This window comes from Candoia aspera, chromosome 4 (assembly GCF_035149785.1).
Source record: "Candoia aspera isolate rCanAsp1 chromosome 4, rCanAsp1.hap2, whole genome shotgun sequence".
Classification (NCBI taxonomy): Eukaryota; Metazoa; Chordata; class Lepidosauria; order Squamata; family Boidae; genus Candoia; species Candoia aspera.
In genome coordinates, this window is record NC_086156.1 from 90,319,885 (window position 1) to 90,336,715 (window position 16,831).

The 16,831-nt window shown below is 38.8% G+C and overlaps 1 protein-coding gene across 1 annotated transcript in view; it reads right to left on the bottom strand.

Moving 5' to 3' along the window:
- The window catches only part of LOC134495498 (deleted in malignant brain tumors 1 protein-like), a 91,415-nt gene that overhangs the window by 1,888 nt on the left and 72,696 nt on the right, over positions 1 to 16,831 (bottom strand). The window contains exons 26-28 of the mRNA XM_063300992.1: positions 14,313 to 14,642; positions 13,338 to 13,661; positions 3,929 to 3,989 (exon numbers count right to left, since the gene is read on the bottom strand). Of these exons, the coding sequence (XP_063157062.1) occupies positions 3,973 to 3,989; positions 13,338 to 13,661; positions 14,313 to 14,642 (671 nt within the window). The 3' untranslated portion in view covers positions 3,929 to 3,972. The remainder of the gene's footprint in view (positions 1 to 3,928; positions 3,990 to 13,337; positions 13,662 to 14,312; positions 14,643 to 16,831) is intronic.

A 16,831-nucleotide genomic window follows, 5' to 3' on the forward strand; every position in this document is an offset into this window, starting at 1 on the left:
AATCCAATGATCCTTTTTTTTTTCCAACTGCTAACCATGGAGGCATAACAAACACTCTCTTCCAACAACCTAAGAGACGGCTTTATACATGGACTTCACCAGATGGACAACACTGATATCAGACTGACTACATCCTTTGCAGCCAAAGGTGGCAGACGTCTGCACAGTCAGTAAAAACAAGACCTGGAGCTGACTGTAGTTCAGATCACGAACTTCTTCTTGCACAATTTAGAATCAGACTAAAGAGATTAGGGAAGACCCACAGATCAGCTAGATACGAGCTCACTAATATTCCTAAGGATTATGCAGTGGAGGTGAAGAATAGATTTAAGGGACTGGACTTAGTAGATAGGGTCCCGGAAAAAACTATGGGCAGAAGTTCGCTACATTGTTCAGGAGGAAGCAACAAAATACATTCCAAAGAAAGAGAAAGCCAAGAAGGCAAAGTGGCTGTCTGCTGAGACACTAGAAGTAGCCCAAGAAAGAAGGAAAGCAAAAGGTAACAGTGATAGGGGGAGATATGCCCAATTAAATGCAAAATTCCAGAGGTTAGCCAGAAGAGATAAGGAATTATTTTTAAACAAGCAATGTGTGGAAGTGGAAGAAAACAATAGAACAGGAAGAACAAGAGACCTCTTCCAGAAAATTAGAAACATTGGAGGTAAATTCCAGGCAAAAATGTGTATGATCAAAAACAAAGATGGCAAGGACCTAACAGAAGAGGAAGAGATCAAGAAAAGGTGGCAAGAATATACGAAAGACCTGTATAGGAAGAATAATGATATTGGGGATAGCTTTGACAGTGTGGTCAGTGAGTTAGAGCCAGACATCCTGAAGAGTGAGGTTGAATGGGTCTTGAGAAGCATTGCTAATAACAAGGCAGCAGGAGACGACGGCATCCCTGCTGAACTGTTCAAAATCCTGCGAGATGATGCTGTCAAGGTAATGCATGCTAAAAGTAAAGGTAAAGGTTTCCCTTGACATTAAGTCCAGTCATGTCCGACTCTAGGGGCCGGTGCTCATCTCCGTTTGAAAGCTGAAGAGCCGGCATTTGTCCGTAGACAGTTGCATGGTCATGTGGCCGGCATGACTACACGGAATGCTTTTACCTGCCTGCCGAAGCGGTACCTATTAATCTACTCACATTTGCATGTTTTTGAACTGCTAGGTTGGCAGGAATGCATGCTATATGCCAGCAAATTTGAGAAACACAAGAATGGCCCTCAGATTGGAAAAAAATCAACTTATATCCCCATACCAAAAAAGGAAAACACTAAAGAATGTTCAAACTATCGAACAGTGGCACTCATTTCACATGCCAGTAAGGTAATGCTCAAGATCCTGCAAGAGAGACTTCAGCAATTCATGGAGCGAGAATTGCCAGATATACAAGCTGGGTTTAGAAAAGGCAGAGGAACTAGGGACCAAATTGCCAATATCCGCTGGATAAAGGAAAAAGCCAGGGAGTTTCAGAAAAAAACATCTATTTCTGTTTTATTGACTATTCTAAAGCCTTTGACTGGGTGGACCATAACAAATTCTGGCAAGTTCTTAGTGCTATGGGGATAACAAATCATCTTGTATGGCTCCTGAAGAATCTGTATAACAACCAAGTAGCAACAGTAAGAACAGACCACAGAACAACGGACTGGTTTAAGATTGGGAAAGGAGTACAGCAGGGTTGTATACTCTCACCCTACCTGTTCAACTTGTAAGCAGAACACATCATGTGACATGCTGGGCTTGAGAAATCCAAGGCTGGAGTTAAATTCCCTGGAAGAAACATTAACAATCTCAGATATGCAGATGATACCACTTTGATGGCTGAAAGTGAAGAGGAACTGAGGAGGCTTATGATGAAGGTGAAAGAACAAAGTGCAAAAGCTGGCTTGCAGCTAAACCTCAAAAAAACCAAGATTATGGCAACCAGCTTGATTGATAACTGGCAAATAGAGGGAGAAAATGTAAAGCAGTGAAAGACTTTGTATTTCTAGGTGCGAAGATTACTTCAGATGCTGACTGCAGTCAGGAAATCAGAAGATGCTTAATCCTTGGGAGAAGAGCAATGACAAATTTTGATAAAATAGTTAAGAGCAGAGACATCACACTGACAACAAAGGTCCTCATAGTTAAAGCAATGGTGTTCCCTGTAGTAACATATGGCTGCGAGAGCTGGACCATAAGGATGGCTGAGAGAAGGAAGATCGATGCTTTGGAACTGTGGTGTTGGAGGAAAATTCTGAGAGTGCCTTGGACTGCAAGAAGATCCAACCAGTCCATCCTCCAGGAAATCAAGCCAGACTGCTCACTTGAGGGAATGATATTAAAGCCACAACTGAAATACTTTGGCCACATAATGAGAAGACAGGACACCCTGGAGAAGATGCTGATGCTAGGAAGAGTGGAGGGCAAAAGGAAGAGGGGCCGACCAAGGGCAAGATGGATAGATGGTATTCTAGAGGTGATGGACTCATCCCTGGGGGAGCTGTGGGTGTTGACGACCGACAGGAAGCTCTGGCGTGGGCTGGTCCATGAAGTCACAAAGAGTCAGAAGTGACTGAATGAATAAACAATAACAAACCTTGGAGGTATAAAAATTCTTTTCCTAATGCATAGATGGAAAGAAGAATAAATTGTTAGCATTTATTCTGCTTTCTTCAGGCCATGTTAGTTCATGTTGTGTATATCTTTTGGATCATACGTAAAACACAAATGCAAAAACAAGCAAGCCCTGCTGAACCTAACTCTTTTTCTGCTAATTTTTTTTCTTATTATTATTTCTTATTTCTAATTAAACATTTAAAGGAGGGGGGAAAAAAGTACAATACTTTTTTCTCCTAAAAATACCTTCCTAATATGAATGTACAGCTGAAGGATTCAGATAGATGTGTGAGATAAAATTTCTCACCACTGGTAGGATGTAGGCAGTGCTACAGCCTTTAAGGGGAAAAAATAATAATATATATATATATATATTGGAGCCAGTTCCAGATGAATTAGTGTGGAATTTTATCATCATCATCATCCTCATCCTCATCAATATTATGATTATCCGCATTATCATCATTACCATTCAGCTTTTAAGCAGAGGCTATGTTGCAGCCTCATACAGATCTGAAGCTGCTTCAGACTTAGTAGGAAAGTGTCCTATTTTATATTGGGAGATTTGCCCTGATTATCGATGTTGCATGAAGCGAGATGACCAAGAATTGCAAAAGCACTCACTGAGTTCAACACAGAGGCAAGATTTTAGTGGATGTTTTCTTTTCTCACAGTAACAGATAATGTATTTTGGAATTGTATGTTTTTCATTTGTTTCATTAGTCACAGTTGTTCTGTATATTTTTATCTAAGCCACTACAGATGGTTTCACAGAAGGTGCTAAGGAATTACAATATGTGTAATTCTTGCTTGTAGATCACAGTTTTGTTCTTAACAATAGCCCAATGTTCAGGTTCCACTATGTGATTATGATCAATTTAAAAATTTCATTTAAAATTTGGGTGGGGGGGAACAATGTATAAGATCCAGATTTCCTTGTCTGAATGAACGATCAGTAGGACTTAAACAAGTTGCTATTCATTTGCCCCATACAATTCCAATCATACAATCATACAAAGATTAAGCATGGCCTTGCAACTCCATTGACAAGTCCATGCAATTTTCTTGGCAGCATTGTTAAAAGTATTTTGGCACTTCCTTCTTCCTAGGGCTGAGAGAGAGTGATTGGCCCAAAGTCATCCATCTGGCTTAATGCCTAAGGCAAATCTAGAACTCATGTCTCCCATTTTCTATCCCAGTGCCTTTAATAATTTCACCAAACTGGATCTCAAGCATAATTTTCTGTAAATCAAAAACTGTTGTTCCTGAGCACTACTGTGTTGTATTTCAACCTTTCATAGAAAGTATACTTTAATATAAGACTTACCTTTCTTGAATTCTAAACGGCCTGAAATTCCAGCTGATTTCACATTATTTCCAACTTTTTTCTACAAAAAAAAAAAATTGTCAGAGAACTAAAATCATACTGAATATTGTTGGAAGGCAGCTGGAGAACTCAAGACACCAAGTGCTCTTCAATAAATATTCTTTCTTCATAACTAATGATAATTAAAGATGATGCTCCAGAGAACAACATGCAGAACTAATGAAACTCATGTTCATTCCATTAAATTGAAAGTAATGTGGTAAATATAATAAGCTCCCCTTAAATCTCTTTGGGAGTTTGAGTGTCTACCAAGATTCTCTATAGCCCTAGAGAACACATTTATGACAACATAGGGGTTTAGGATACAATTAGGAAATTATTTGCCCCTTTACCCCATGCAATCCCAATGAGATTTTCATTCCAACTGAGGGAGTCCAGTGGACATATGTACACTTATATATGCACATGCACCTTTCAATTTTTCTGAAATGCAATCTCCAGGATATCTTGAATTTTGAAAATCAATTCCTAGTTGACAAAAACTGAATAGGGTGAAAGTTCCCTTTACCACCCTAATTTATACAAGTGTTTACATAAATATGGATATTTTGATTTTTGTTTGTAAGTTATTAAGTCATATGTTATGAATCAGGGACAGCAATATTGTGGTTCATATATTGATAACATTAGTTGAAACCTCTGCAGAAAGCCACATTATTACAAGTGAAAATATTTGTGCCACTATTTTAATATTATCTGTATATGTATTGGCATCAGCTTCCCAGAATTGCAGTTGTGGGTATTTCTTATCACTAGCTACTGAACATGACAGTATAGCTAGGCGTGATAGGAACTGAACTTAAAACTTTTGCATTAAAACTCTCTTGCTTATCGACAATAACTTTTTTTCAGTCATTCCAAGCAGGATGCAGCAGCTTTCACAGTTAGCAAAATAGTTAACCATCAAGGGCATTATTAATAAGAAACTGATTTCAAGTCTTTATGGTAGCTAACTCAAAATTCCCCCTTGGTCCATTAAATAATTCTGGGAACAACGGAAGATGAATTCTGGACTCATGGTTACTCTTTGGTCACCATAAAGGCTGTTGAAGGAAGCAGTATTTTTAATGGACCTATACTGAATAATAATAAGCTTCTAAAAGTGATCACAAGTGTATGATTATCTCATTGACAATACAGTTTGTAATGAGTGCAAGACATTTCTAAGGAGTACAAGAAATTTAATCTTGTAAAGGTATGTGCAGGAAGACAACGTTATATCATTAGACTTGACTTCATTTTCCAAAGGAAGCAATTATCTATTTCAAATGAGCATTGACAGGTTCTTTGCAAAAAGACAAGACATTACACTGAAAACTAATCTAAAGAGAAGTCCAGTTAGGTTTTTAACTGGAATGTTGTCTGTTAGCAAAGTGAAATAAGAGCAATTTACTAGGTATGTTTCCTAAGAAAAATAAGTTTGCTTTACTCTTTCCTTCCCCGATAATAATATGGTTACTGATTGTAAAACTATCAATTAATATAAAAATGAGATGTACTAGCACCAAAGGATGGTGTCAGGTGTGACACACAGCACTGTACAAACACTTCTGAATCCTGTTTCTTTGTCTTTTGGGGGGGAAGGGAGGGGGGTTCGAGGCTATTTTTAGATGGCACAGGAGAACCTTGGAATGGTCAGAGCCCGATGTGAAGAGAAAATCAAAGAAACAAAATATAAATTCTTTCCATATGCCATTGTTAAATAAAATAAAAAACATCAGATTCAGTTTCAACACCTTCAGAAAATGGAAATGGAAAACAAGATAACATTTTTTTGTTGTTCTCATGTACAAAAGGAGGGGGGGAAGATTAGAAACAAAAGATAGGAAACAAATACATTTTTTTAAAAAAATTCTCACTTATGTATGCTGCAACCACATTGGGGAATATGACAATTATGCTGCTGGTCTCAAGGAAGGTCATTACCACAATAGTCCTATGTATGTTTTATCTAACTGGTTTTTCTTGCTATCCGTTGCTTATACACCTAACTCCTAGTGATATTATGGACAAGCAAGGAAATTTTATGTACCAGCTATTTTTCCCAGCTTTTTAAATGCTTTTCTAGAATCAAGGCTACATGCTTGCAGCAGTGACTTATGACTGATTATGTTGTCATTTACAGGCCCCTATATTCTGTTGAAGTATTTTGCATTATCTTGGCAAATGCATTACCCGATATAAATCTAGATTTCTGCAGACCAAAATCAAATATCTCATTTCTGAATTCTCATTTATACTTGCCTTATCTTGTATCAAAATGGTCCTGAACAGAGTATTAATTTCCAATAATGCCTGCTCTGTCGTTGTTTTTTTATATCATTTTCTAACTCTTTGTCCAAAGTCACATGATGCATACTATCCTCAAGATAAACTCAAAGGAAAACAGGAAAACTTCCACTTGTGGTTTCCATCTTTTTATTGTGGTTTTGTACTTCAGCACTGCCTGCTTTACATGTCTGAGGCCCAGCTCAGCTTCTTTAGTCACTGTGGATAAATATTCTCCATTCCATACAGAATTTAAAAAAAAAAAAAAAAGTACAAAAACAACATATTAAAATTACAAAATTACATACTTATATTACACACATCTAACACAAACAGACTAAAAAAATCAAACATAACAAAAACATGGTTTCTGACTATTGCTAATGTGACTATATCTTTAACTATAGCATCCTAACCTCTTATCTTTATTTTATCTTTGTTGTTTATTTGTTTAGTTGCTTCCGACTCTTTGTGACTTCATGGACCAGCCCACGCCAGAGCTTCCTGTCGGTCGTCAACACCCTCAGCTCCCCCAGGGACGAGTCCGTCACCTCTAGAATATCATCCATCCACCTTGCCCTTGGTTGGCCCCTCTTCCTTTTGCCCTCCACTCTCCCTAGCATCAGCATCTTCTCCAGGGTGTCCTGTCTTCTCATTATGTGGCCAAAGTATTTCAGTTTTCCCTTGAATATCATTCCCTCAAGTGAGCAGTCTGGCTTGATTTCCTGGAGGATGGACTGGTTGGATCTTCTTGCAGTCCAAGGCACTCTCAGACTTTTCCTCCAATACCACAGTTCAAAAGCATCAATCTTCCTTTTCTCAGCCTTCCTTATGGTCCAGCTCTCGCAGCCATATGTTACTAGGGGGAACACCATTGCTTTAACTATGCGGACCTTTGTTGTCAGTGTGATGTCTCTGCTCTTAACTATTTTATTGAGATTTGTCATTGCTCTTCTCCCAAGGATTAAGTGTCTTCTGATTTCCTGACTGCAGTCAGCATCTGCAATATTTTATCTATCTATTTTATCTATTTATAAATATATAAATTATAAATATATCTATTTATTTTATCTATCTGCTCCTATTTCTATTTCATTAATCATCTAATCTATAAAACCTACAGTCATTACATCATTTTTTTCCCCCATTTTAATAATGTAATCAAGAAATGGTTGCCATCTTTTCGTAAATTCAGCCAAACTTTTATCCTTCATCATGTCTGTCATTTTTGCCATTTGGGCTAAGTCCATTATTTTAATCATCTACTATTGTCTGTATGTGTTCTTTCCACCATTGGGCATATATGGTTCTTGCAGCTTTAATCATATATAATAAAAGTTTTCCATGACTCTTTCTAAATCTTCCATTAATCTCAATAAATACAATTCTGGCTTTTTTCTTATGTTTGCTTTCAAAATTTCTTGAGTAACCTTATGAACCAGATTCCAGAATTTTTTAGCCTTCTTGCAAGTCCACCATAAGTGATAGAATGTTCCTTTCTCTTGCAAACATTTCCAACAAGTGTTTGAAGTACTTTTGTACATTCTCGATAATTTATCTGGTGTCATATACCAGCAATACATCATTTTGTAAAAGTTTTCTTTTAATTTATAATTCAATGTAAATTTTAAACCCTTGGTCCACATTCTTTCCCATTGATCCAACATAATATTGTAACCAAAATTTTTCACCCATTTAATCATACAATCTTTAACTTGCTCATCTTCCAATTTTATTTATAATAACAATTTATATAATTTATCTATTATATGGTCATCATTCAGATATGCTTGGTTCTCCAACCATGTTGTTTCCTTTACAAATTTATACTTCTTTTTATCTAATTTAAACCGCTCCACTAGTTGTATATAAGTAAATGAATGACATATGTCCTTCTATTTCTAGTTCTTCCCTTGTCTTGATTACACAGTTGCCTTCTCATACTTTACAAAGTCCTTGTATCTTAACCATCTTATTCTTTCTGCACTTTCCCTTCTTACAAAGGCTTCTTGTGGAGATATCCATGATGGCATATTTGGTATTAATCTAGATTTATATCTATTCCAGGTCTTTAGTAAAGCTTTCCTAATATGGTGATTATTAAATTCTTTATTTAATTTTGTCATACCAAATATATGCACGCCAGCCAAATTTTAGTTCATGACCTTTCAATTGTGACAATTTATGATTCTTTAATGTTATCCAATCTTTTATCCACATTAGACAACATGCTTCATAGTATACTTTTAAGTCTGGTAACCTAGCCCTCCTCTTTCTTTGGCATCTTGTAATAGTTTATACTTTATTCTCGTTTTTTTCCCCTGCCAAATGAATTTTGAAATATCCTTTTGCCATTGTTTAAAAGTAGTTCTGTTAATAATATTGGTATCGTTTGGAATAAAAATAACATTCTGAGTAGTACATTCATTTTTATTATATAAATTTGCCTCATTAGGGGATAGATGTAATTTTTCCCATCTCGCCATATCTTGTTTTATTTCATTCCATGTTTTACTATAATTATTTTGGAACAAATCCCTATTCTTAGTTGATATATCCACTTCTATATAATTAATCTTCTTTTCATGTTTAAACCCTGTACTATTTTCTAATATTTCCTGATCTTTATATGTCATATTTTTACTTATCATTTTTTTAAAAAAATTAAAACCTGCTAACATTCCATATTCTTTCAGCTTTTCATCAGATGTTCAGCTAATTCTAGGGGGTTCTGTAGTATTATAACTAAGTCATTGGCAAATGCCCTTAACTTGAAAATTTCTTTTTTAATCTTTAATCCTTCTATTGTTTTATCCTCTCTAATACCTCTATTAAGAACTTCTAGAACCATTATAAATAGCAATGGTGACAGAGGACAACCTTGTCTTGTACCTTTCTCTATCTTACAATCCTGCATCAATTCTTCATTTACAATGATTTTTGCTTTTTTAGTTGTATACATTGATTTAATTGCTTTTACAAAACACTCTTCAAAATCCATATTTTCTAATGCCTTAAACATAAATCTCTAATTTAGATTGTCAAATGCTTTTTATGCATCAATAAATATCAAAGTTATTTGTTTTTCGTTATGATAATGTGCATAATCTATAATATCCTATACAATCCTTTTATTATCTTTTATTTGTCTTTTAGGTAAAAAGCCAGATTGATCTTGATTAATAATTCCTTGTAGGACTATTTTCAGTCTTTCAGTTAATATTGATGTAAATAATTTATAATCATTATTTAATAATGATATAGGTCTATAATTTTTACACAGTGTCAAATCTTGTCCTTCTTTGGGAATTAGTATAATATTTGCTTCTTTCCATGTATTTGGTATTGCTTGTCCTGTCATGATCAAATTTATCAATTCTTTGAATGGTAAGATTATTTGGCCTATAAAACATTTATAGTAACTTGCTGTGATACCATCTGGTCCTGGTGCTTTTCCTGGTTTCTCTTTATTGCATCTAATATTTCTTGGGTTGTAATAGGACTATTCACTATTAGTTTCTGTGTTTGTGACAGTTTTGTTAGCCTTTGTTTAGTCAAAGATTCATTGATTTTTTCCAGTGAAATTTCTTGCTTTTCGTATAAGTTTGAAAAAAAAAAAGTGAAATGCTTTTTAAAATTTTCTTATTATCTACTAGATCTATATTGTGTTCCCAAATTTTGGTATTTTTTTTTCTCTTTGTCCTTCCTTATTTTGTATGCCAACCATCTTCCTGTTTTGTTAGCATATTCAATTTTTTGTTTGTTTGTTTGGCATATTTCAATTTTAATTCAATTTCATTTACTGTTAACAACTTCACTTGTTGTTGTAATAATTTAATGTGATGAATTATTCTGTTATCTGAAGGGTTTCCCTGTAGTTTCTGTTCCTTTGTTTTAATTTGGTCTAAAACAGTTTGTAAATTTTGTTGATATTTTTTTTTCTTTAAAACTCAATTTAGATGGGTAAGGACCCCTCTCATATATGCTTTACTAGTGTCCCATACAATTCCAATGTCAATTTTGTTATTTAAATTGATCTCAAAAAAATATTTTAACTTTTTTTTACATTCTTCTACTAATTCTTCCTTTTTCAAAGTGGCTTCATTGAATCTCCACCTATAGCTTCTGGAACTTAAATTCATTATTATACTAACTGGATTATGATCTGAGAAAGTTTTTGGTAGAATATTTACTTTAATGATTTTATTTGCCAAATTTAATGAAATCCAAATCATATCAATTCTAGAGAATGATTTGAATCTTTCTGAATAAAAAGTATAATCTATTGCTAATCCATTCTTAAGTCTCCAAGAGTCCACAAGTGGACTTGGAGTCCACAAATTTTCCATTAAATCAAAGAAAGATCTGGATAGTTTCTCCTGTTTACATTTGATTTGTTGCTCTGAACTTCTATCTATTGTTGGTCCAATAACCCCATTCCAATCCATCATACATCAACTGTTATAAAAGAAAGCTGGTAATTCATCTAATAGTTTCTTATAGCAATTATTTTTATTATAGTTTGGAGCATATATACCGACTATTATCATTTTAGATCCTTGTGTTTCTATTTCAATCACTCTATATCTACCATTGGCATCTGCAAGTAACAAATTAGGTTTTAAGTAAGGTTTCACATGGCAGAAGACTGGAAACAAGGGTTGAAACTCGAAATATTGCTTGACTCAGCTGGAATCCACAGACTAGGCTGGATTCGCTGGGCAGGAGACTTGGAACAAGGCTTGGAACTCAGAATTAGGCTGGGTTTGGCTGGAAGCACCCTGTGTGCCATGAATACAGATTCTGAGCAAGGCAAGCAACAACCCCTGAAATTTGGAGGGTTTTGCAAAGAACGGTTGTAGTAAGCTGCTGACAGATGGCAGCACAAAAAAACCTTGGCTCAGTTGTGCTTCTGAGAGCAACACCAGCTCTTGAAGCTGGAGGCAAGGTGCTGGCTGTTGGGCTCAGGTGACGCTGGTTCCTCAGCTGCAGTAGGTACAAAAATCCCTTCTGCAGAATTCAAGTCTGGCACTGCTTCTTCTTTGATCACAGATGCCGCTTCTGATGTCAGTAGGGAATCTTCCTCTGAAGCTGCAGGTCTAGAGGATCGGTTGTCTCCAGCAACATGCTATCTGCGCTGCTGCCTTTTATTTATTTATTTATTTATTATTCACATTTCTATCACCGCCCATCTCCCACTAAAAGGGGGACTCTGGGTGGTTTACAATAAAATTCACCTTAAAACCTAACATCATAAAATCACCAATATTAAAATAATAAAAATATAAATATAAAATCCAAGTGGGAGATTTCCATTCCATTGGGAGAACTCTACCGCACCAGCCACCCCAAGAAAGAGCTATTCCCCTTCCCATCCCAGGCGAGGTGGCAAAGCCAGGCCTTCAAGTCCCTCCGGAAGGTCGGGAGTGAAGGGGCCTGCCTCACCTCGGGGGGTAGAATATTCCACAGGGGGGGGTGCCACTGCAGAGAAGGCCTGCCTCCTGGACCCCGCCAGATTAAATTCTCTTACAGACAGGGTCCGCAACTTGCCCTCTGTGCATGAGCAGGTGGGATGGGTTGATGTTATAGGGATGAGACGGTCCAACAGGTAGCCTGGCCCCATGCCACGTAGGGCTTTAAAGGTGATAACCAACACCTTGAATTGGACTGGGAAGCAAACTGGAACCCAATGCAGCTCACACAGTAGAGGTGTTACATGTGCTGATATTGGAGCACTCATCACTGTTCGCGCAGCCGCATTTTGAACCAACTGAGGCTTCCGGATACTATTCAAGGGTAGCCCCATGTAGACCACACTGCAGTAGTCTATATGGGAGATGACAAGGGCATGAGTGACTGTCCAGAGGGCATCTCAATCCAGGAAAGGGCATAACTGGAGCACAACCTGAAGTTGTGCAAAGGCCCTCCTAGCCACGACTGCCACCTGCTCTTTGAGCAGGAGTCGTGAGTCCAGGAGGACCCCCAGGTTATGCATGGGTTCTGAATGGGGCAGTGCAACCCCATGCAGAACTAAAGATGACAACTTCCTGGATACTGAGGAGCCATCAATCCACAGCCACTCCGTCTTACCAGGGTTCAGCTGAAGCCTGTTGCTCCTCATCCAGGCACCCACAGCCCCCAGGCACTGAGAAAGGGCATTGACCACATCACTTACTTCACCCTGAATGGAGATATATATCTGAGTATCATCAGCATACTTATGGTACCTCATCCCATGGTGATGGATGATCTCACCCAGCAGTTTCATGTAGATGTTAAATAGGAGAGGGGAGAGAACCGAACCCTGCGGCACCCTACAAAGCAGGGGTTGAGGGTCGGATCTCTCATCTCCTATCACCACTGACTGGGACTGGCCCTGGAGAAAGGAGGTGAACCAGCACAGAACCACGCCACCCACCCCCAACTTCCTGAGTTGTCCCAGAAGAATACCATAGTCGATGGTATCGAAAGCCGCTGAGAGATCAAGGAGAGCGAGGATGGATGCACTGCCTCCATCCCACTCCCGCCAGAGATCATCCATAAGCTCAACCAATGCAGTCTCTGTCCCATATCCTGGCCTGAAACCTGACTGAAAGGGATCTAGATAATCTGTTTCATCCAGAATCCTCTGAAGTTGTAACACCACCACTTTCTCAACCACCTTCCCCCAAAAGGGGAGGTGGGAGACTGGATGAAAGTTGTCCAGGACAGTAGGGTCCAGTGATGGCTTTTTGAGGAGAGGGTGTACCAGTGCCTCTTTAAAGGCAACTGGAACCACTCCCTCCCTCAACAATGCATTAACCATCACCTGGACCCAACCACATGCCACCTCCCAGGCTGCTTTCACAAGCCAGGAAGGGTGTGGGTCTAGAAAGGATTCAGTGTAGATAATTTCATTCCCTTTTTCCACAGGTAAAACAAAACCCTACCAATGAGTAAAACAATAAGTAGCAAGCTCAAAAGGACTGCAGCAGTTGTCATCGAGCCTGGAAAGTGGGCAAGAAGAGAAATCAAGAGTGAGAGAGCTACAGTGTTGTTCTCTTGCTGATCATTGTTCCTAAAATTTGGACTGGATATATACCTGACCGTCCTTCACATAAGGCTGCTGCATAGGAGCCACAGATGCACATCTTGGAACCTGCTGCTGCGGCTTGGCACTCAGTAATGAATGACTCTGTTCCTGTGCAGTTCAAATCAACCAAAAATGCTGGGCCAGAACTCATGCCATATCCATTGCCCGTTGGGATAGACAATGCTGAACCACAGCCCAGTTGTCGACATATCACTGTGGCTTCCTTAAGACTCCAACCAGAATCCCCGACAGGGAGCCAGGAGCCATTATAGTTCAACTCTACTCGTCCAACACAGGCACTGGGGCCATTCGCTAATCGTACATCCAAGGGACCTGGAAAACAAAAGGGAGATAACTTGACCTTTCAAGCTGATGTGGTGTGCCCAAGTGCTCACTTGGAGGTTCTGTCAGACACACTTAAGATTTTAGAAATATTTGTTTTCCTCTCCAGCATTCTAGGTATGAGTTTGATCTTTCTTGTTCAGCTGTGTTTTGACTTTAGCCCTGTAGAGAGAATGGGAATGGCCTGGAAGGATAGAAGGAAGAGCCGCTACCAACACAACAGTCAGGTAAGCGGAAACTTTTATTTCACCTTTAAAGTAACCACAGTTTCCTGCTAATCCTAAACAAGCACACTAATGGAGGAGGACTATTGCTTTCTTTGAAGAAGGATGTACGATAACAAACTGAAACGCTATAGGAAAGAGGATGCACAAGTTGTTTTGGCTCCAGATCATCCTCCTTCCATGTTGCTTTCCACAACCATGTTTTTGGTTGTGCTTTTGAGGGTAATTACCTCTCAGGAACACTTAAAAGGATTTTGAGTTTAAAAGCAGTCCTTTCCTTTATTCCAGACTGAAGTTGCATACACACACACACCTTTCCTTTACTCCAAACTGAAGTTGCACACATACACACTCAATATTAAACTTTCAGCTACACACATTTGTATTTAATTTGTAACTTCCCCCATCTGTAAGTTACCTGAGCAAATCACACCAGCATCTTCTCCATGATCACAGTCATGCTCTCCTATGGAGCGTCCTGTGCACTCTTTGATTGATCTTTCTCTCCCAGTGCAGTTCACATCATCCAGGAAAATAGGGCCAGAACCTCTTCCAAAGTGTGCCCCAGTCAGGGATTCCAAAGGAATGCCACACTTTAGCTGCCTACACACAACAGCTACATCTTGAAGGCCCCACCCATCATCACACACAGTTCCCCACTGCTGTTGGTAAAAGACTTCAATCCGCCCTGCACAGGAGTTTGGACCATCTTCCAGTCTTATGTTGCCCACATTGAGGGTGGATGTTTCTACAAAATGAACAGATTTAATACATGTTAAAAGGTGTGACTTAAAGGCTTTCCATCCACTCAAAGCTGCAAGTAGAGCTTCCTGCCCCCCCAAAAAATCTTTCTGAGAGAGAACCAAAGTGCAAAGTCTCCCCAAACATGTTGCGGCAGTTGAGGGCTGGTGGAAGAAATGGAAGAGGAGAGTCACTGCTATAGCCCCAGAAGTATCTCAGTTCCCCTTCTTCCACCCGAAGCACTGTATTCCTTCCCTCTCTTATTCACCATTCTGTTCAGGGAGAACCTCCTGTCCCCTCCCATTCAGAATAGACTCATGATTCCTCCTCTCAGAAGACCCCTCCCCACACAGCTGTCTCAAAATCTTTATCTTTTAGACATACTAGACCCACACTGAAAAAATCTGGACAACCACTAGATGGCAGCAGAAAGTATTCTCTATCTCTTCGTTACCATGTAGTGGTCACCCAGATGTTTGCACCTCAAATATATTTGGCATATTCTCTTTCCCCTCGCCCTTCATGAGCTGGAAGGTGGTGGAGGAGGAGGGCCAAAAGAGGGAAAAAGCAGACTGCAGCAAATGCTGAGGAAGTGTCCAGGGTCTCTCTACTACCAGCAAATGCTGGGGCAACAGTTGACTCAGGAATAGCAACTGAGAAAGAGGTGGTGTAATGAATGCCTATTCTAAAACACTATCAGACTCATGAGCAGGAATTCAAAGATATCTGATTTATTAAAGAATAGTAGGCAGGATCACAAAGAAAGCTGAGAATGATAAAAGCGTGCCAAATGCAAACTAAAAACCCTCGGTGCAAATAAGATCCCTCCCCCCGTAGAATCTTCCCAAGTTCACAATCCCAGGTGCTCCTAACGGCTTCTGATGGTCTGCGGGAAAAGTCCTTGAACAGAGAACATAACCCAAACACATTCCATTGTAATGAACACAGATACAGAGCTTGGTACAAGGTTTCATGGCAGCTCCCTCCCAAACAGAAACGCCCGTCAGCGCCATGGCATGTGGAACGTTACGATGACAGGTGGTAGCTGCAATGTCCCTTTACTACACCCTCCCTCCCTTCCCACTCATTTAATAATATTCCTACTGAGGCTCAGCACTTGTGTGACCATGTCCAATGCAGAAATCCAGGCAATCACTAGATATGGCAGCAGAAACATGCTGTATACCATTTATTTGCTTTCATCTAGTAATTATCCATATTTGAGTGGCCCAGATGCAAGAGTCTTTCCCCAAGCAATCATGTTTGACGAAGATATGGGCCAAGGAATGGGCAAGGGAGAGTGATGGGCACTTTTCCAAGGAGTGATGGGGACCCCTCCTCCTCCTCCTCCAAGAAGTCTAGTTCACTTGCCTTCACTCTATTACCACCAATGCCTCTGTCTAGAAGTTTATTAGAACAGGTACTGGCCTTTGATAAAAGAAAGGAGAGGAAATAATTGTAGGCTCATCCCAACTGTTTGAAATGAAAACAAGGAAGATACATAGCAGGGAACGCTCAGTTTTGCCAAGGCACACAGCTGAGCTAATATGGCAAAATGCTTTCCGTTGATTGAAGAAGCAACTACAGTCTCTGGCAGCTTTGTTGCCAGTGATCTTTCATCAGAAAGCTCAGTAAAAGATAAAACTACCACCAGGAAGTAAGTTTTTAAAAGAAGATTTTAAACATGGCTGCTGACTCAGCATTCTTCTTTCATTACAGTAAGCAGAATTTTGTATCTCTTATTACATTAAACCAAGGGTGTCCAGCCCATTTTTGCAATCGCAAAATACTTCCTCCAAATAGAAAATTTGGTAGTACATTAATTGTGTTTTCTTGGAGCTCTAATAATGTAGATGCACCATACTTTTGTAGGACTTTTGTAGGACTTAACCATCCTTCCCGAAGATGTAAAAAAATATGAACTCTGCTGAGATCAGTGCCATGTCCTTTTGACTTGAAAATTGAAAGAAAAAGCCCAATTGTCTAATGTCTATCCCTTTATGAGAATATTATTCCTATTTTTTTTTTTTCATTGTAAGTTCAGAACCTGACACTCCTCCCCTTTGCACGTATATGTGATGAAGCTGGATGGCTGAAGAAAATAAGAAAACTTAATAGTCTGTGTTCCCTGAATGCAAAGGATGTCATCCATTTTTAAGATGTTTCTTTGTTTTCAGATGTTTTTTCATATGTGTG